This window comes from Chiloscyllium punctatum, chromosome 7, assembly GCF_047496795.1.
Source record: "Chiloscyllium punctatum isolate Juve2018m chromosome 7, sChiPun1.3, whole genome shotgun sequence".
NCBI lineage: Eukaryota > Metazoa > Chordata > Chondrichthyes > Orectolobiformes > Hemiscylliidae > Chiloscyllium > Chiloscyllium punctatum.
In genome coordinates, this window is record NC_092745.1 from 83,601,870 (window position 1) to 83,623,897 (window position 22,028).

Consider the following 22,028-nt stretch of genomic DNA (forward strand, 5'->3'; position numbering starts at 1 on the left):
TTCCCAATTCCACTAAAGATGGAGAGAGTTCTGCCTAGCACACAGCAGAACATCACAAAATGTTTTAGGGACCAAGGGGGAGTTTGATGTGTCTAGATGGTACAGTGGCACAGCTGCCTCACAGCACTAGGGGCCCAGGTTTAATTCCACCTTGGGGCAATTATGTGGAATTTGCAGATTCACCACATGTCTGCATGGGTTTACCTCAGGTTTTCCAGTTTCCTCCCATAGTCCAAAGATGTGTAGGTGGATTGACCATGCTGAAGTGTCCAGGGATGTGTAGGTTAGGTAGATTAGCAATGGGAAATGTATAGTTACAGGGATAGGGTGTTTATGGATGGGATTATTTCATAGAGTTGGTGTGGACTCAATAGACTGAATGGCCTGCTTCCAAACTATAGGGATTCTATGATTCTTGAAGTTCTGGTGAAGAAAGTGCAGAGAAGGAGAGATGTCCTGCATTCACAAAGAAAAGGCCTCCTGATATTCGTTCCTGCAACATTGGTGCCATGTGTCCTGCTCCTGCTATTCATCCAGACTAAGGGCTCCCCCAATTCTTAGCAATGACTCCATGTGTCCTTGTGATTCCTATATGGTGTCCAGTAATGTGTGAAGAGCACAACACTTAGTCTTTTCAGATAAAGTCCTCAAAGAATTTACAGAATGAATATCATCCAAGTTTTGTTGAAGTCTTGACAAGGTGACCAAGAATGACTTGCAATGAATTTCAGAGGTTCTCTTCACAGTTTCAACAACAAAGATCATAAACTAGGCAGTATCTATTTAATCATGCTTAAAATTGACAGCAGCATCATTCTTACTTTCATGCACTGGACACTGTTACAAGGGTTAGGTCACCTTGTAATCTTTTTAATGAGCACCAGTAAATATTTTAAATGGCAGTCAGCTGTTTCTATCACTTGTTTCAATTTCTTTTGCAGTTTTGAAATAAGTGTACTTGAACTAGAATTTGAAATCGGATCCTATCTCGGATACCTCTTTAGCACCAAATGTATTTGTTGAACATTGACCCCTTGAAATTTAAGCATAGAACAGAAAATTTGATTGTTGTAGTTTCCACATAACCATTTGTAAACTTGCTGGACAAAAATAAATTCTCAAATGAATAACAGAAGTTATGAATAATTATAATTTCACAAAACGGCAAATAAAAACTAACAGTAATGCTTCATACTCAGTGCAAAACTGGAAACTAGAAAATAACTAAAAATTCCCTCACCTTGTCTTTCCAGTGGAGGTTCTGACCCATTTCAAAGTCATAATGACACTGCCAGCAAGTTGCACACAACTCATTGGGTTTGAGGGATATTGAGCAGTTCACATACTCTGCTAGTCAGTGGATTGGTACCTTTACAGAGAGGTCATTCCAGGTAGTAAGTCCCATATCATCCTTCTAGATCTTGTTTAGACCCAGAAAATAATTTTAGATTTACCTTTTAGACTTTGGGTTTCTTTCTCTTCACAGCCAAGTTTTACCAAAGAGAGCATTCACATCCCAAATATTATAGCCAGTGTATGTTCTCTTAAATTACATGTGGACATTAAACACTATGGAACTCCAATTTGCAAGGATTAAAAAGGCTCCCAACTGATTTACGTAAGAACTTAGGCTGCCCAGCAGAATATGTGGAATGGAAATTAAACTTGATCCTGATCTGTCTTAAAATGGTTTTTGAACACAAATTAGTTTAGAAGTATTGTCTTATTTTTCATCAGGTTCCCCCAACCCCTGAAAATCTAGGCTAAAATATTTAACTTTTAAGGTACTGAGAAGTTGATCCTAGAAACCATTTTTTGTCAAATAGCATAACGTTTGTTTTTTTTAACATTCATTAATTAAAAGAGGAAGCTGGGAGTTACTGTTAATGCTGCTGACACCTAAATGCGCATAATTCAAAAGGAAGGACAATTGAAAACTCAAATGATTTGCACATAACGATCTTCCTCCACTTCCCCACATCATTGAGAACTGTAAAAATGTACTTTGAAGCCATTAATTTTAAAAATGTCCCAAGTGATAATAATTAAATTATCAGAAAGGAAATAGACTATCTTTTATTCAGGTAGAACATATATCTTCAAAGCAAATTGCTTCGATCAAACTTCCTTCATAAATCAATGCCATAACTCATAAAACAATATGAAATGTCATGGAATATGACCATAATTTAATGCATGGAAATCATCTTGTTATGTTTTTTATCGGCTGCTCGACTGTAAGTAGCCAAGACTACCTTTGACCGATTATTTCAGGATAGCGCTACAGATATGAAATGACAGTGGTTAGAGTAACCATTGGATGTTTTAAAAATTTCAAGAGGCAACGGCTTTTTCCCAAAACTAAGAAATTGCAAATTTTGTTTTTGTAGTTTATAAAGGTACACTAACATTTTATTTTATACATTATGAAAACAAAAACAAATGCTGGAACTTTTCAGGAGGTAAGGCAGCATTTGTGGAGTGAGAAGCAGAGTTAATGTATTGGTCAGTGATCCCCCATTTCATATAGTTTTCTGTTGTATGTTATAATGATTATGAAGGGGTTATTGTTATATTGGTTTCACTTGGTCTACTGATGCCAGACAAATTCTGTGGGTGGAGACCAGGAGTTCACCTCTAGTTTTTGGATGGAGCAGATGTATTTGTACCAGCTCCCTGTGTGCAAGTAATAATGTCTGACCAAATGTGGTTCTATCTTTTGCTATCATACAATAAATTTGCTATGATGTGGCAAGATATACTGACGATTTTCAAAGATCATGCTGTGATACTTAGGTTAGCATTCATCAAGACTGAAGCTCTGCGCAACTGAAAAGATCAATGAATGTTTCTTACAGCTGCTGGTATTTACATATGCACATTATAATCATAGGCACTTGCTGTGTCTGAGCACAAGATAAGCAAATTGGATGTACAGTAATATGCTTCCCTCATCCTGTCATGCTGCAAGAGGGCAGAGCTCAGTAAGATAGACACTGAGAGCCTTGTATTTTAATCAACCTGCTTGAAGATGTTAGGATACACATCCAGGACAAATAGGACTTGAACTCAGAGCTTCTGGTCCAGAAGTAGGGACAGTATCACTGCTCCACAAGACTGTTCTGATAGCTTTATTCCATTAAGTCTCATGTCATGGTAAAGTGATAATATCATGAGCATGTCTCTTACAGGTATATTGTTTACCTTTTGTATGGCATAACACGATATTCCCTCTTTTCCCAAAGAAAGAAAATCTCAAAGTTTTCATCATGGTACATAAGCACATGTTGTCACTTCAACAGCTATACAGACATATGAAAACAGAATTATAAAAATTAACAATTCAAATTGCATTAAAACGCATTGGACTAGCTCATCTTGATCTGGTGATTATAACCATCTGAAAAAATGTATGTTTTTCTCAATTGCCCTTGGCTGACAATTTGTTTGCCTTGGCGCTGCTTGATGTTCTTCAGTATATTTGCATAATTATCATTGTCAAAATATTCGTCCTCACTCTCTGTGTGCGCATGATTGGCATGTCATACATTGATCTGAACTGATTTCTGTTCCTTTGCAGTATAGAACTATAACAGATAATGAGTTCATGTGATGTGAGCTGGTTAAAAATAATAGAAACCTTTGCTGATATCCAGATATTTGTGACTGGATTTCTGACTTGCACTCTCTGTCTGATTTATAGTTATTGTAGTTCTCTACCTGCTCACTGGTGATGTATCTGATTCATTCTCCTATATCTTTGAAAAAGAAAGTCCTATGGCCCTTTCATTCTCGCCATGTGGGTATGGTTTGAGTCGCATGTATTGTGATGGTGCAGATACAAGTAGTCCTTCCACTGCTACACCATTGGTATCTACCAAGTCAGATTATGGGAATCCAAGCTGAACTTACATACTCACACTGCAGTGTGATTGTGTCAATGCACGGATTTGTAGCTTTGCTATTTGCTGTGAGATAGTCTTTTGCATGATGTATATAGATGTGGTTTATTGTCTGATAGCAATGAGGTACAAGTTACATTAGCTGGTTAGACATTCTTACTAAGACTATCAGGAGGTATAGATGATTCATCTGATCCCTTCCAGGGCTATTTTCCCAATTTTCCAATCCAAGGCTGTGTCATCAAATTGGACAGAGTGCATTGCACTCTCCAACATTGACTCTTTCAGAGCCACTAACTTATACAACATCTCCTTCCCGCTTCTGTCCTCCCACCCAAGTTATTTTCCCATGTTAACACTTGCACACACATATAAACAATTACATTTGCAATTACCCTGTCCCCATTCCTTCCATCACTATAACCAGCAAATATCTTGGACTTCACAATTTCAGGTTTCATAATCCTTTTGAAATGTGTTCTCTTCAGACCTGGAAAATTGGTAGCTCCTTGGCTTGAGGGCTATCAAGTCTGATTCTAATCTTGACCTTGTCTGATCTGTCTGTGTGATGGATGTCCTTTGTGGAGGAGGTTTTTCCTGCTAATCCAGGAGATTGATACATTCTTCAGAGTATTTTCAATTTCCTGAATATCTTTCTGTCTTTTGCAAAAGAACTTGTCTGTCCTGAATCAGGCAATTGTCCCATAACAACATTCGGGGATCTTTTAGTCTCATGAGTTTTCATCACAGAAGACTACTACCTAGTGGACTCAACTACTTTCTTCTTTACAGAATACTGGATTTCTGCACTGGGTAGTTTCTTCTTCATAAAACGGCAAATCAAGTCCTAGCACCAAAGTAGCACTCAAACGATATGCAAGAAAATAGTTAATAACATTTAGATTCCACCCTGGGAAGCACCCTATTAGAAAACACAGGTAGCAATCCTAACAGGAGACACCCTCAAATAAGTGGGGAGGCCGTCAATTAATTATGAGCCATGACATTACTATCCTGTGTCTGGTAGAAAAAGCCCAAGGGGCTGAATAGACGAGGTAAGCAGCAAGACTGTGATTGTTCCATCCTTGAGACGGTATCCAAAGAATTCCAATTACCTCAGCCACTTGAGAAGCGTAGTAAAAGCAGTGGTGAAACCCTCACAGGAGTAAAGCCTTGCATTATGACTTTTCAAGCATTTACTTACACATCATCTCAGACCAGTACACCTTGTAGTGCTACTCATTCGTCTCTAGGCATGTCACATTTCCACTTGAACAGCCAACATACATAACCATCCTTATTGCATGATCTCATACCCATACCTCATTGCCACTCTCTACAAATTTTGTCTTTACTGCACTGCACAATGCATTTTTGTACTTTTTGCTCTCTTTCCTTCAGCTGGACAAATTGTATAGCTTCAAGGGATGGCAGAGAACCAGAGAGGAACCGTTCAGTTATAGCAACCTTGGCAGCCACTGGCTATATATGTCCACCTGGTCAATTAGGAGGAAGCTCTTGTTTCAGAAGACCGGGGTCATTAGCAATGATTTGTCTCAAAAATCCAAGAGGCTTAAGGCACTGCTGCCTGCACATGCATGATGTTAAGAAGGTTGATTTTCTGTTATTCTGGGTATTGCCTCCATCAAGCTGGGTTTCTGTGTCCATCCCCTTTGTCCTTTGAGGCAGCATGTTGCTGTTGCAAAGCCAACTACTGATGCTGCTGAAAATTATGTTACTCCAGTTGTCATGCTGCTGTTGGTGTTGCTGCTGTTGTTTCTCGTCAGAGACACAAGATTGTGCAGCAGAACCAACGCCCACGTCAGGGAAAGTTGCAACTTGCTTCCAGAAGTCAGAAATTGCTTGTCAATAATGAAATCATACCCACAGAAATAGTGCTATGAGCGTGAGCCTCATAGTAGTTATTGTAAATTTTTGGGTTTGTGAGCCACAGATACCTTAAAAATGGAAGTCAAGTATGCCCTGAATAATTTTAAGGTAGTTTATTAAGTTTGTAAGGAAGCTTAGCTATGATGCAACAGCTCAATAGAAAGGAGACGTATACAGTCTGTGACTGTTGAAAATGATTCACTAATCAAAGAGGACAAACAGATGGTTGGCATAGAATGTGTTGATCTCAGTAGTTTGTGGATGTAATTCAGTGCATTGATTGGTGGCAAAATGCCATTTTGACATTATATGCATTCTTATAATCTTATATTCCTGCTTTTGATGTCTCCATTCAAAAATAAATTTTTAGTGTCCCAGTACTATGTAATAAGTTGATATCTCAACATTTTTCATATTTATATAATGGGAGCATTTTTTCAATGTATTCAACAGGAAGCTATGGAAAAAATGGGAAAAGTTGGAGAAATAATTCATCCAGATGAAGGGCAAAAAAGGTACTTAATTTTAAAATGTTCTTAATTTCATTTGTTTCCTTTTTTATCAACTTTCTTGAATAGTTTCATGTAGGAGAGGTTAGACAGATGGTCTGATTATCCAACTTTTATCAATTGCAGTTTTTTGCTGGACAATATTCAGCAGCTTTTTGGGGAAAGGTTTGATCTTCTTGACTCTTCCATTCTATGGAATATGAATGTTCCCAAGGCGTTGTATCGCCAGGGTATTACATTCATGTTGCTTCACATTGTTACACTGGATTAATGCTTAGTATAATTGTTAACCTCCTCTGGTAAGCACACTCAAACTATAATTTTATTTCTGAGTGAATTATTGAAGTTTGCATGCCATAGGCTACACAATACTATTGGGTTGTACGCCAGAGACCATACAAGACGCACCGTATATTGTGGATTTCTCCTGTAAATGAATAAAAATGGGAGCAATTTTAACCATGATTTCCTGCCAGATTTTCTCTACTTGCCTCATCATTGTTGTTCCACCAAACAATATCTTGCCCAATAATTCAATAATTCCTTTTGAGTGTAAAACGTAGCTTCTCACATAATGATTTTCTTTTCATTCTAATCCGAACCCCTTGGAAAGCTTCACTAAGTAAATTGTCAGCTTTAAGAATAATTTTGTTTTGTTGTCAGGTTCTGTGCATTAAAACAGTGACCACCTATTATTTTGTTTGCTGTGAAGTACTTTAGATCACCCTGAAGTTATAAAAGGCAACACAGTTCCTATCACTTTAAACACGCATATTTAAAAGGGGAATCACTTTGAATAGCAAAAAATTAGCCAATATCTAACTGTCTCCATTCATAGCATTAATTTCAACACTTCCATTTCTAGTTAATGTTGATTTTAACATCTCACATTTACTTTGGGGAGAAATGGTTTGCTTCATTCTCAACTTACTGAAATGTCTCTTTCATTAAAACCATGTGCACCCAGCCCTTTCTTCTCAATTTCTGAACCCCTAGTTTTCATTAGCTTTGCTTAAAGAGTCCCTGCCACATATCTTGCAGTTTGTTCTTCTCATAAGTTAACATTTCCACATTTTTTGTCCCTATCTATTCACAGTCACTAATGCAAAAGCTTTTTGCCAACATCCTTTCCATTTCTGTCGAGAGGCCTGGAAATCTGGTAGTAATGGGCAACTTACAGGGACATAGAGTCATAGAGGTGTATAGCGTGGAAACAGACCCTTCGGTCCAACCTGTCCACACTGACCAGACATCCCAACCCAATCTAGTCCCACCTGCCAGCACCCAGCCCATATCCCTCTGACATAGAAAAAACAGTATTCTTTGGGCTCTATGCCAACCATTTGTGGCTGGCAGATTCGCGTAGTATTGCCATGTCGAAGCAGTGAGAACAATATAAATGAAGATTATTTTGCATTACTATTTGGTGTCATTTTTGTCTTCAGGTCTAGGTATAAGCACTATTTTCTCTCCCTTGGAAAATCTTTGGAGCTTTGCTAACAGCATAAAGTTAAATTCCTGCCATGAAGTTCTCAGCCTGTTTCCCCCTGCTTTGCACCTTTGAAATAAACAAGTAGGCCAGGCAATGATCTTCTCAAATAGGAGTCAATCTAACCACCACCCTTTTTCATTCAATGAAGTTACCATCACCAAATTGCGCACTATCAACATTATTGGGGTTACCATTGACCAGAAACTGAACTGGATTAGCATTATAAATGCAGTGGCTCCAAGAGCACTTTAGAGTCTAGGAAATATGGCAGTGATTAACTTACCTACTAATTCTCTAAAGCCTGTCCACCATCTATAAGGCACAGTCAGGAGTATAATGGAATACTCCGCATTTGCCTGGATGAGGACAGCTCCATCAACACTCAAGAATTTTGTCACCATCCAAGACAAAGTGGCTTGCTTGACTAGCACCACATCCATAAACATTTCTATGAGATGCACTGCAGAAATTCACCAAAGATCCTCAAATAGCACCTCCCAAACTCACAACCACTTCCATCTCTAAGGTCAGGGGCAGAAGATATGTGGGAAGGCCACCACTTGGAAGTTCCCTTCCAAGCCACTCACCATTGTGACATGGAAATATATCAGCATTCCTTCATTGTTACTGGATCAAAATTCTGGAATTCCCTTCCTATCAGCATTGTGGACTTATCTGCAACACATGGACTGCAGCAGTTCAAGAAAGAACCTCACCACCACCTTCTCAAGGACAACTAGAGGCAGGCAATAAGCTAGCCCAGCCAGGATGCCCAAGTCCCATGAGTGAATAAAAACAAAAATCTCCCTGATAGAAAGCGAAGAAATATCTGACCCTTTCCAAGTAGAAAAGTGAAACAGCTTTACTTAATCAGTCATCAAGTATCGTAAATCTTGCACTCTGATTCAAAGTCTGCTTTTTACTCAGTTAAAATCCAACACTTCTAATTCCTTTGATGTAGACATTTAAGGCATATTTAATCGTACCATGGGCATATACACAATTCACAATAGAGAACAGATGTCACCAGAACAGTTTTGAATATGCAGCCAGATTAGAATACTCCAAAAATTGTAAAAATCAGTTCTTTTGTTTAAAAATATATCACTGGTTAAATTATGTTTTAACAGTTTAATAAATTCAACTAGCAACTACTATACTCCTAAAATTTCTACATTTGAAGAATCACAGCTATAATCAATATAAATTGTAACAGGAAATGTCTGCTGTGTGACAAACAACAAGAGTGATTTCAAATCTGTGATCTAACCCTAGGATTCACAAAATGGTTAAAATCATTTTGTATTCTATTCCTACAGAACCCTTCTATTAGACTGTAACCTACAGTGAACCTCTTTATTAGATTGCTGGCTAATTCATTTCCTGCCTGCAAGCTATTTATTTGCCACAAAATGATTTTCACATATTCTTCATTTTTAAGTGAATAGGTAGTTTAATTTATAGTTTTAACTATGAGTTCTTCATATTTGTTTTACAAAATCTGCTCGTGATTTTTTAACTTTCTGAAAGAATTTTAATTATACTTGCATGGCGACTGAACTCTAGAAAAGCTACAAGGATAAGACAATGTTTCTTCCACCATTGAAAAACAACACAGGAAACATCTGGGGCCAAAACTTAAGCAGGCTTGCATGTTGTGCATCATTCCCATGCATCTTGCTCATCTGTGTGCTGAGAGGAAATCTCAGGGGAAACTGGCTTTAGCCTAAGGACCAGCAAAGTGTGTATGAGATTTTTGTTTTCTAGCTGAAAATTCAGAGAACATTTTGGTACTGAAATACTATTTAAATTTGGTTTAAAGTCTTCTAGATGAAGCAAATCTGATCAAAGCATCTCATATTGTTAGAAATAATTGTTAGAAGTTTTGTTTATTATTAAAATAGTTTGAGCATATTTGTTTTGTAGGTTTTATGACAACAAATACAAAATCTTTCTGAAGCTGGTTGAGCACCAGAAGAAATACAGAGCAATTATGCAAAACATCTGATTGCCACAGCGCAATGGAAGAAATGTCCAGAATTTACGCAATCCTTTACCACTTTCCAAGTAAAGAAGTTTTTTGCTAATAAAATTACAATGAATACATTTCTACCTTTGAACCGCATTAGAACCTTTGTAAAACATGAAAATGAATTCTAGGTGATCAAGTAGATAAAAGATAATGTCATGTGTTCCCTGAAGAAAAATTCTACTTTAAATTAATTAAAGCATGTAAGCAGTTTCATTTTCATGTTAACACTAAACTTCATTTCTTGTAAATCAGATGTTAATGCCCAGGGGATCCTATGAGACTTCAGGATGATGCCTGACTGCAGATTCAGCGACATGCACATTGCATCTGCAGCGTCAGTTTTGTTTCGCATTAATGCTATATTGCAATGTAAATCTACACTAAAAACTACTTTTAGTCATGGATTAATTTTTGAGACTAGTGACTTTACAAGGTGGCTAGAGTTTGTTATAATAGACCAATTCTAAGGTTCTTAAAGTAAAAGCATCAGAAGACGAGATTTATATCCTGCTCATGGTTGATTTCCCAACACTTTCTTGCCAGCCACCATTTTAAAAGCCACTTTCCAGCAGTTTTGCCTGCCTGGTCGCATCATTACCCAAATACAGGGATCATCCAGATGCAACATAATTTGATTGTGTTTATGTAACTCATTGCCTGACTCATAGTGCCTGAGACCAGAAGATTGAGGCCCAGGCAAATAGATTTTTAAAAGTTTTCCTTACGAGTCAGGAGGACCAATTTTCTGGTCCTGTCAAAATGTTCATTCTCAGGCTTTGGCCCTTGTCATTTCAATCTAAGTTGAAAAGTTAGATGTTGTCCTCTAAAATAAAATACTGTCATTGTACCCTCAGTGGTAGTTTTCCCAGGCTCATGCACACCATGCTCACAGCTTAACTTCAAATTGTTAAAGTTATCCCCTTATCTCATTTGTGAAAATACGCTAACAACACAAACATGTAAACATATTACCCTAATCTATCATCATTGATCTTATTTCAATTTACATGACAGAGTAACTGTTTGATATGGTATATGTTTTGTCATGATTGTGTAAATTTCTACCTGAGACGAGATATTTAAAATCAAAATTTATTTTCCATCAGTTTGTTGGTCCTTGAATGTTATCATGCTGCTGACACCACAGCATACATATTGTAATTGGTGTTTTCATGTTAATACAGATTTAGATGTTGTTGTTGATAGTGCAAACTAGCGGCCATTCACTTTTGCAAGTGCCAGCTAAGTATTCAATGCAACTGTATTGACTACCAATGCAATTTTTACAATGATGTCTTGTACAAAACAAATACTACCCAAAATCAGGGAATTTCTGAGGGCAGAATTCAAAACCATTTTTGCATCATTTCAGTGTTATGTATCCTAATTGGTCCTAATTATTATAAATGCTACCATGCAATCAACTCTAAAGTTGCAGGGACCTCAGAACATTACAAAATTGCTAATAGTTCTGGATCCTAGTTGGTAAAGTATTCCATCATCTTACAGTTAGCATCCAGGACAATACAAAACTTTGTTTTATAAGACCTTGCCTGATTTTGCTTATGTTGTTGTATTACTATAGATTCCTGTTATAAAGCTGCTTCTTTATATTTTTTCCTTTTTCTCTTTCAAAAATGATTAAATTAACTAAAAAAAATGTTGATCCATTGATTTTTTTAAATGGAACCACAAATTAATGCTTTCACTGATTCCAGCTCAGAATGGTATTCTGCCAAGTATGCAGGAGCAAAAGGTAACTACAACGATGAAAAAAAATGGGAATAACTTTCTGCTGCAGTTCTCTTGCTCAGTCACTTTTTAGCATAGAAAATGTACCACAAGCATCATAGAAAAACACTGTTCATGCTGTTTTCTATGGTTTCCAATCCTCTTTGAAGGGAGTTACGACAAATAAGCAACAGAAACCTCTATGGAAATTGACCTCCAATCCTTTCAATACAATTAGCCTATCATCTGAAAATAACAATGTTGCATTATTGAGTTTGGAGCTGAAGACAAAAATGCCTTAGGACTGCTGCTGTTTAAAGACAGCGGATTGGCCTCCTGCTGTGATGTGAGGTTTAACCAATTACTGCTGCGCTTCATACATGAAGCAATATACAAATCACTACACTGCTCTACTGTCTCTGAATTGTGGTATTAGTTGTCTGACTCATGGAATAAATAGACAAACTTCCAAATAATTATGGAGGAGACCAAAACAATTAACTTTGACACTGCCTTCAAAATATCATTTCTTAATCACCGACTTTATCCCCAGTAACATGACATGCTGAGTGGATGATCCATCTTGGCTTCCTCCCTGCATCAGAGACCAGTGACATCAAGATCTAGCTGAAGATACTGGATACTGCAGAGACTATTGACCATGACACATTCTGCAGAAGTACCAAAGACAGAACAAGTTTCACCCCCAGCCAAACTGTTCCAGTACAGCTACAAAACTGGCACCTACCCAACAATATAGAAAATTGCCCAGATGTGTTCTGTACACAAAAAGCAAGACAAATCCAACCCACCTAATTACCATCCCATGAGTCTACTCTTGATCATCAGTACAAGTTGTTGGAATTCACCAAGGCTTTTTAGGCAGCACCTTCCAAACACACAGATATTGTCATCTAGCAGGACAAGGAGAGCAGATACACTTGCAACTATCACAATATGTCTGAGAGTCTGAAGTCTTGGTTTAAATCTGAGAGAATGAACTGGATGATTATATAATTGTTTATCAGTTAAAAAGGGAGTGCTTGATTGTAGAATTGTGCCAAATAAATATCATATGACATAAAGGTGGTAACAGCATGAGCAAGCTAAGGCTGAGGTAAAAATTCATTTTTCTGCTTCTTTCTAAGGGAAAATAAACAAGTCTTAATTTGCAATTGATCAAACCAGCCATGGTAGATGACACTTTTGTGTTGTTGTAGTCAAACTTATCAAATTCCTGGAGACTAAACAGTCTCAACAAGTTTCAACATGCAATGTGTCTGTATTGAAAAAGGGTATAAGAAAGCTTACTTCAAAGCCATAGTTAACTCGTTAATGATAGTGTTGTCTGATCCATGACTGGAGGTTCAGACAGGGCAGGCTGATCACTTGTTTTCAGTTGATGTGAATTAGCTCACTTGTGATTGTAAGCATTTTATGTGTTATATTCTGATATATTATTTTTCAATTTTTTTAGTATAGTTTGCTTTATTAAAGAATATTAGGTACAGCCCGTTGTTAGGACTACCTTGAAATATTGATATCCAGAGTAAATCCAAAAGACCAGGAAAAGTGAGAATAAAAGCTTAGACATGTTGAGATGCCTTTGAATGTTTTACTATGTTATAGGCACTATAAAATAACATATTATTGCTACTGTTTTTGAGAAAATCTTACAGCACTTGTATCATACATTTTTGCAATAGGAAGTATTAATACAAGCTTGTCCTTTCTTGGGAATGAATTATTTACATGAAGCAAAATATGATGAATTAGCAAGTGAGAATGAGGGGAAGAACATACAGATGAAATTGGAGTAAGGGAAAGTACATTCTTTTGGCTGCAGTACGAGTTCAAGGGTCCTAAGTACATGGATTCACCAGGAATGTCTACAAATATACCCCCAGAAGTTTATGCGAGTTGAGAGTGCCAAGCAGCATCTTCATTGAAGAGTATTTACAAACCAATCCTCTATCTACACCAGTAACTTGCCCCTAATGCCCTGGGCTCTTATTTAGCAGTCTCCCATGCAGCCATTGTCAAAGGCCTTCTAGAAATCCAAATAGATCAGGTCCACTGGCTCTCCTTTATCTAACTTGCTCTTTACCTCCTCAAAGCATTCTAACAGATTTGTCAGGCAGGACTTGCCCTTCACGAAGCCATCCTGACTCAACTTTATTTTACCAGGCTGTTCCAGGTACTCCCCAATCTCATCCTTAATAACAGACTCTCAAATCTTACCAACAACCAAGGTTGGGCTAACCAGCCTGCAGTTTCCCTTCTTCTGCCTCCTTCTCTTCTTAAACAAGCATGTTACCTTAGCTATTTTGAGTCTCTGAAACCCTGCCTGACTCCTTCCATTGCTGCTCCACCATCTTCCCTGCATGCCCCCCCCCCCCCCCCTCCAAGCAACTCTGGCCAGCTCCTCCCTCATCTCTTTGTAGTTAGCTTTACTCAATTGTAATACTGTTACATCTGATTCCAGATTCTCTCTCTCAAGCTGCAGGGTGAATTCTATCATATTATAGTGACTGCCCCATTGGAGTTCCTTCACCTTAAGCTTCATAATCAAGTCTGCCTCAATACATATCACCAAATCCAGAATAGCCTGTTCCCTCATGAGCTGCACCACAAGCTGCTCCAAAGGAAATCTTGTAGACATTCCACAAATTCCTTTTCTTGAGATCCACTACCAACCTGATTTTCCCATATTGAAGTCCCCCATGTACCTTTCTTACATGATTTTCTATCTCCTGTTTTATTTTCTTCCCCACATCCTCACTACTGCCAGGAGGTCCACACACAACGCCTACTTGAGTCTTTTTTCCTTTATGGTTTCTCAAGTCTAACCATATGGATTCTGTGTCTACCTAGCTCTCCCCCTAACTCTTTTCCATAATATTCCATGCACTATTTAGTGTAAAGCCCTATCCCAGCCTTAGTTATGAGTTCCACTAGGACTCTGAGCCCAGCATGATTCAGGTGGGGCCCATCCCATCGTAACAGCACCCTCTCCCAGTATCGGTGCCATTGTCCCATGAATTCAAACCCATTCCTCCCACATCAATCTTCTGCCACACGTTTACTTCCTTATATTGTTGACCTTATGCTAATTTGCTTGTGGCTCAGGTAATAATTCAGAGATTATTACCTTTTTGGTTCTGATTTTTAATTTAGCCCCTAGTTCATATTCCCTCAGCAGACTCTCTTTCCTCTTTCTACGTATACTGTTGGTACTTATATGGACCACAACACTGGATCTTTCTCCTCCTACTCTAAGTTCCTCTGCGGTCCAGACGACATAGAGTCATTGTGCCTTACAGCACAGAAATGGCTTTGGCTCAACTAATCCATGCCGACCAAGTTTCTTAAACTGAACTCTACCACCTCCTCTGGCAGCTCATTCCATACACTCATCACCTTCTGTGAAAAAGTTGCCCCTCTGGTCATTTTTAAATCTTTCCCCTCTCACCTTATACTTATGCCCTCTTGTTTTGGACTCCCTCACCCTGGGGAAAGGACCATGGCTTTTCATTTAACTGTGCTCCTCGTGATTTTATAAATCCCAATAAAGTCACCCCTCAGCTTCCACTGATGCAGAGAATAAAGTCCCAGCCTATTCAGCCTCTCCTTATAACTCAAACTCTACTTATAACTCAAACATATATCCTGAACCCAAGCATCAGGTAAGCAACGTAGCCTTCAGGACTCTTGATCCTGGCCACAGATACCAATGTGTATTCCCTTGACCATACTATCCCCAATTATAGCTGCCTTCCTCTTTGCTACTCCCTCTTGAATAGCTCTGTGCACCAGGGTGCTATGGTCAGTTTGCTCATCCTCCCCACAACCCCCAAACTCATCCACACAGGGAGCAACAATCACAAACCTGTTAGACAGGCTCAGAGCTGAGGCAACTTCAGCACTACCTCCTGGATACGTCCACTGCCTCACTCATAGTCACACCCTCCTGTATCTGACCACTGGTTGAATTTGAGATAATGAATCTAAGGGTGTGACTGTCTCCTGAAACACAGCCTTCAAGTAAGTAACACCTCCTTGATGTGTTGCAATGTTCGAAGCTCAGACTCCAGCACATTAGCTCTGAGCTAGATTTCCTGAAGCAACCAATACTTGCTACAGCTGTAATCACTCAGAACAACAGTGGGGTCCACCAGTTTCCACATCACACAATTAATACACATCTCCTGGCCGGGCATATCTATTTTAATTACCTAGTTCTCAATTTGATTTTTAAAGTTTTGCACTGCTTTTTTTAGTTTGTAGCCTGTGAATATGTCTCTTATTTACCTTCAATCTGAAAGTAACCTATTGTAAGTAGACAAATACATAGCTATTACCAACCAATGAACTTCGGTTTACCTGTGTTGTCACTCTTTTGTGCTGGGCCCCTGATCTTGGGCTTCAGTTTATCCTGTTTAGGAAAACCTTCCAAACTATGAATGAAAAGAAAAGCAAAAAAAACTCCTCCCCTCCTTTCCTTATTGCATCCAAATTCCCTGAATTGTATATTCACACGGGCTGTGTCTCTGTTTGGATATGATCTTTCATCCTGATCGTGTGAAGCTTGGATGACATTACCTGGATGAAAAGTCTCAGTTCTGAGAGACTATATAGACTGGGTTTGTTTCCCTTGGAGCAAAGGAGGCTGAGCAGGGAGCTGATTGAGGAATACAAAATTATGAGTAGCATAGACAGAGCAGATCATGAGAATCTTTTCCCCATAGTTGACCTGCCTAAGACCAGAAGGCATGAATTTAAGGTGAGGAGCAACTGGCTCAGAGGAGATCTGAGATTTTTTTTCGCCCAGAGGGTATTAGAAACATGTAACATGCTGCCTAAGAGGGTGGTGGAGGTAAGTACTCTCGCAACATTTCAGAAGCATCTGGTTGAGTACTTAAAATACCAGGACTTAGTAGGCTATGGATCAAGCCCAGTAAATTGAATTAATGTAGTTTGGTGTTTGTTGGATCACCATAGACATGATAGGCTAAAGGGTCTTTTTCTATGCTATATGACAGTGTCTCTCGAGTATGAAAAACTTGTCTTTACCATTTCTTTATTTTCCAGCTCTCTAATGTTCTGCATATATGTTAAAAAGCATTCCCCTTAATTCCTTAGGTCATTATTGTTGACTCATCTCTCTTATTTGGAACTTATCCTCTGCTTTTGCCAATCCATATAAGTAATTTCCACAAAATTTTATTATCTATCCTTACTGTTATTTATTCCATGATCCTTTCCAGGTGTTTTTGTTTTAATCCATTAAGGACATGCATGTATTGCTGGCTAGGCCAGCATTTATTGAGCATCCCTATTTTTACTCAAGAAGGTGGTGTTAAGCTGCTTACTAAACTACTGTAGCCCATGTGGTACAGGAATAGCCATAGTGCTATTAGGGTGAGAGTTCCAAGAGTTTGACCTAGCCACCATGAAGGAGTGGTGATATAGCTGTAAATCAAGCTGCTGTATGGCTTGGAGCTTACAGCTGGTGGTGTTGCCAAGTATCTCCAGATTTTGTCCTTTTAGTTGCAAATTTGAAAGGTCCTTTGGTGAATTATTGCAGTCTATCTTATTGTTGGTGTATATTACTGCCACAGTGCCTTAGCAGTGGAGAGTGAATGTTGAAGATGTTAGTTAAGATTCCACTGGGCAGGCTGCTTTACTCTGGATGGTGTGGAACTTTTTAAATGTTGTTGGAGCTGCACTTAATCAGACAAGTGGGGAGTATTCTATCACATGCCTGATTTGTGCCTATAGTTGGAGAACAGGCTTTGAGGTGTCAGGAGGAGGCTTACTTGCCATAGAATTATGAACCTCTGACCTACTCATGTAGCTGGGTATTTATATGTCCAAATCAGTTCTGGTTGATAGTAACCCCCAGGATGTTGATAACAGCATTATCAAGGTGAAGTGGTTGGATTCTGTCTTGTTGGAAATGGTTAAAAATCACACAATACCAGGTTAGTGTCTGAAAGGTTTATTTGGAAGCACTAGCTTTTGGAGTGCTGGAAATGGTCATTGCCTGACATTTGTGTGGTGTGAATATTATTTGCTGCATGAATATTATTATTACATGATGTCTGACTAATGAATGTTGTCAAGGTCTTGCTGCATTTATACATGGGCTGCTTCAGTATCTGAAGAGTAGCAAATGGCACTGAACATTGTCCAATTATGACCAACATCTCCACTTCTGACTTTATTATGGAGGGAAGCTGAAGATGGTTGGGCCCAGGACAATAATCTGAGGGCTGTTGTGGTGCAGTGGTAGTTTCCTACCACTGGACAAGGAGGCCTCTGTTCAAGTCCCTTTTGCTCCAGAGCTAAGTGATGGTAACTCGGAACAGGCAGATTAGAAAATTAGAATAAGCTGAAGAACCTCTGCAGTGAAGTCCTGAGACTGAGAAGACTTTTCCAGCACCGCTCTAATCTAGACTAATTACTGTTAACCAGACTTTAAAAGATATAATTATCAGCAAACCCAACTTAATTTTGAAGAGGTGGAGGGGTAAAAGTGCTTTGCTACTGTTAAATGTGATTTTAACATTGGCAAAATGTAATAAATAATTTATTAATTGCACAAGTTTGTATTTTCCTGGATCTCATTCCCAGCTGAATGATTTAAAGAAACACCATAGAATGCTATTTCAATTATAAGGACATGAAGAAATTGGCAGGTAAGCATCGTCTAATAGCTATGTAAGAAAATTCAAGCAATGGAGATTTATTGACAGAATTTTCTCAATATGATCTCTAATGTAAACTATAGAGGTTGTTTTCAATGATATTGATGTGATAATATACTATAAATGGTGTTTTCTGCAAAACACAGACCAAAATAAACAATATATTGAAGTTGGAAAATTAAACTTGACAGGAAAACTGATTTAACTCCCTATTTAGAAAAATAATTTTTCAGTTGTGATTTCAACTAATTATCTGGTTTAATTACTCTGTATCATTGAGTCTTTATTTTCTTATGCATTTTCACTTTCATTCATTAAAAAATGAACTGTTAAGCAAAGTTTACATGATTAGAGAAAAATAGCACTTTTGAGATCTCTTAAAAATATATTTAACATTTGGGAAATACATAAGAAGTTACATTTATTAAAGGAAAAGTAGTTCTGTGCTGCTTACCATTGTCAACAACAGATGGAAAACAACAACCACTTAGCAACATTCAAATGCTATGGACAACTATCAGTTCAAACATTGGTAAAATATATCTACACCTTTTTTTATTAAACCAGATATTAGACAAATTGGCCACATCCAATGAAAAGACTGGTTTGGTTAACTTGATCATTATTCCGGTTGAACTAATTTGCTCTGGCTCCATCTACCGGCAAATATGAATCATGCAGAAAAGAAGCAGGATTATAACAGTCAGGCCATCAGCAGTTCCCAAAATCTCATTGACTGTTTCAGGAATTATATCAAGAGGGAAAGTGAGGCACATGATGACTCCAAAGGAACAAATTGCAATCCTCAAATAGAAGATCCACATTAATCCAGCCATTGTGAAGAGTCCTCTAAAGGCCATCTGGAGTAATAGGGGCATGTCATAGACATAATCTGCAAACTGAACAATAGTACAAGAAAATAAGGGAGATGGAGAATGGTAAAATAAGAACAAAATGCAATAGCTTTGAAAAGAACATGACATTTTGAAAGACTAAATATTGCAGGGGCAATATTTTAGGCCAATTAAAACAAAATACTGCAGATGCTGGAAATTGAAACAAAATCAAAAAGAGCTGGAGAAACTCAGCAGGTCTAGAACATCAGATGAAGAGCCATACCTGCCTCAAAATGATTATACTGTTTCTCTTTCCACACATGTTGTCAGACCTGCTGAGTTTCATGAGCACTTCATTTTTATTTAGGAATTCAAGCTAACTTAATATGATGAAAATGAATACTAACAGAGGACATTTAATCTAAGCAATCTGAAATTTTTGGACACATCACTAACTAGCTTCAACTTGACAATAATACAGTTTACTTTTTCAGAGGTTTCTTGGATGCGTGGTTAAAAAATTTAAGATAGAGTGGATGGACCTTCATTGTGCAAATATTCCATGCTTTCATTGTATTCCATGCTTTCATTGATCTCAGGGTCAAAGAGGAAAAAAAGGCCCAAGAAAAATACATGGAAAAATAAGGTAAAGATGACAGAAAAATAATATTGAGTATTTCAAAGTGAAGTAAACCTGTAACAAATGACTATTGCATTCCCCAAAAATCACAATTATTTTAACATATTTCAGTGGAAATAATTCAATTTGTTGTTTTTAATTGGAAGTTGATTTATTGTAAATGGGTCATAATTGTGAATGGCCACAAGAGCTTGGCAATTAAAACACATGGAATGGTACTGCATTTGAAAACATTATTGTGCTGTGTTATGATGAGGCTATTTTCATCAGTATTTCACTTGTTTTATTTCAAACAAAAGTATGTATTATAAGCAAACTTCAACTGGCTCCATTTGGGACTATTTGTCAGACTTTATGATCCATCTCTTCAGTACTGTTCAATGATTGTCAATGAGACTGAAAGTGAACAAAAATATTTTTTTCATGGCAATCTACTATTCATGTAAGCACTTGGGTTCCTATTAGTTTAAACAAGGGAAATAAAAATAATGCTTGCTGCCATTATTCGTGAATTACAAACTAGAAGATCAAAATAAACTAAATGAACCAAACTATATAATACAAATACATGAGAAACATACTTTTATGAAACAGGATAAACATTACATATGTTTGTTACTTATTCCCTGTTTTTAACTTGCAATATACATTTCAGAATTCATGCAGAATTTCAGGGAAATAATAGATGATTTATTGGTACATGATTAATGCTGTTACATTATTGATATGCTAATATTTACAAATTTTAGATTTCACTCAATCTGATTATAATGTTGTGGACCCCTCCCTTATATTTTAATGTTTATCTTTAAATCTCATCCTTTTTTTTCCCACCCTCCCTGTTCTTTTTAAACTTTAAGGGAGGGTCACAAAGGAGGGGTGTAGCATTGCAAGTGCATCACAGCCACAGAAACGAAGGTATCAAGGAAGGTTTATCAAATGAGTCAGTATGGATGGAATTTAGGAACAGAATGGGAAAAGCCACTTCATTAGGGGTTTTCTACAGACCCCCTATTAGCAATAGAGAGATCGAAGAACTCATAGGCCGGCAGATTTTGGAAAAATGCAGATATAGCAGGGTTGTTGTTATTTTGTCTATTTACCCTATCCATGCCACTCATAATTTTGTAAACCTCGATAAGGTCACCCCTCAGCCTCCGACGCTCCAGGGAAAACAATCCCAGCCTGTTCAGCCTCTCCCTATAGGTCAAATCCTCCAACCCTGGCAACATCCTTGTAAATCTTTTCTGAAACCTTTCAAGTTTCACAACATCTTTCCGATAGGAAGAAGACCAGAATTGCATGCAGTATTCCAACAATGTCCTGTACAGCCGCAACATGACCTCCCAATTCCTGTACGCAATACTCTGACCAATAAAGGAAAGCATACCAAATGCCGCCTTCACTATCCCATCTACCTGCGACTCCACTTTCAAGGAGCTGCACTCCAAGGTCTCTTTGTTTATCAACACTCTCTATGACCTTACCATTAAGTGTATAAGTCCTGCTAAGATTTGCTTTCCCAAAATGCAGCACCTCGCATTAATCTTAATTAAACTCCATCTGCCACTTCTCAGCCCATTGGCCCATCTGATCAAGATCCTGTTGTAATCTGAGGTAACCCTCTTTGCTGTCCACTACACCTCCACTTTTGGTGTCATCTGCAAACTTACTAACTGTACCTCTTATGCTCACATCCAAATCGTTTATGTAAATGACAAAAAGTAGAAGACCCAGCACCGATCCTTCTGCCACTCCACTGATCACAGGTCTCCAGTCTGAAAAACAACCCTCCACCACCACCCTCTGTCTTCTACTTTTGAGCCAGTTCTGTATCCAAATGGCTAGTTCCCCCTCTATTCCGTGAGATCTAACCTTGCTAATCAGTCTCCCATAGGGAACCTTATCGAACGCCTTACTGAAGTCCATATAGATCACATCTACTACTCAGACCTCATCAATCCTCTTTGTTACTTCCTCAAAAAACTCAATCAAGTTTGTGAGACATGATTTCCCACGCACAAAGCCATGTCGACTATCCCTAATCAGTCCTTGCCTTTCCAAATACATGTACATCCTGTTCCTCAGGATTCCCTCCAACAACTTGCTCACCACCGACGTCAGGCTCATTGGTCTATAGTTCCCTGGCTTGTCCTCACCACCCTTCTTAAACAGTGGCACCACATTTGCCAACCTCCAGTCTTCTGACTCCTCACCTGTGACTATTGATGATACAAATATCTCAGCAAGAGGCCCAGCAATCCCTTCTCTAGCTTCCCACAGAGT

At 38.1% G+C, this 22,028-nt stretch overlaps 2 protein-coding genes across 6 annotated transcripts in view; one reads left to right on the top strand and one right to left on the bottom strand.

Annotated features, from left to right (window-relative positions):
- fggy (FGGY carbohydrate kinase domain containing) overlaps window positions 1–11,449 on the top strand; it is a 364,543-nt gene extending 353,094 nt beyond the window's left edge. For 3 of the 5 annotated variants that reach the window (XM_072574221.1, XM_072574222.1, XM_072574225.1), the window contains 2 exons: window positions 6,246–6,307; window positions 9,720–11,449. In XM_072574221.1, coding sequence (XP_072430322.1) covers window positions 6,246–6,307; window positions 9,720–9,801 — 144 coding nt within the window. In that variant the 3' untranslated portion in view covers window positions 9,802–11,449. Of the gene's footprint in view, window positions 1–6,245; window positions 6,308–9,359; window positions 9,424–9,719 lie in introns of those variants that run through there. The other 2 variants (XR_011961146.1, XM_072574226.1) reach the window with 2 other exon arrangements.
- Window positions 11,450–18,775: 7,326 nt separating this feature from the next.
- Window positions 18,776–22,028, bottom strand: part of LOC140479880 (E3 ubiquitin-protein ligase RNF170-like) — a 34,452-nt gene continuing 31,199 nt past the window's right edge. Inside the window, exon 5 of the mRNA XM_072574227.1 lies at window positions 18,776–19,165. Coding sequence (XP_072430328.1) covers window positions 18,923–19,165 — 243 coding nt within the window. The 3' untranslated portion in view covers window positions 18,776–18,922. The remainder of the gene's footprint in view (window positions 19,166–22,028) is intronic.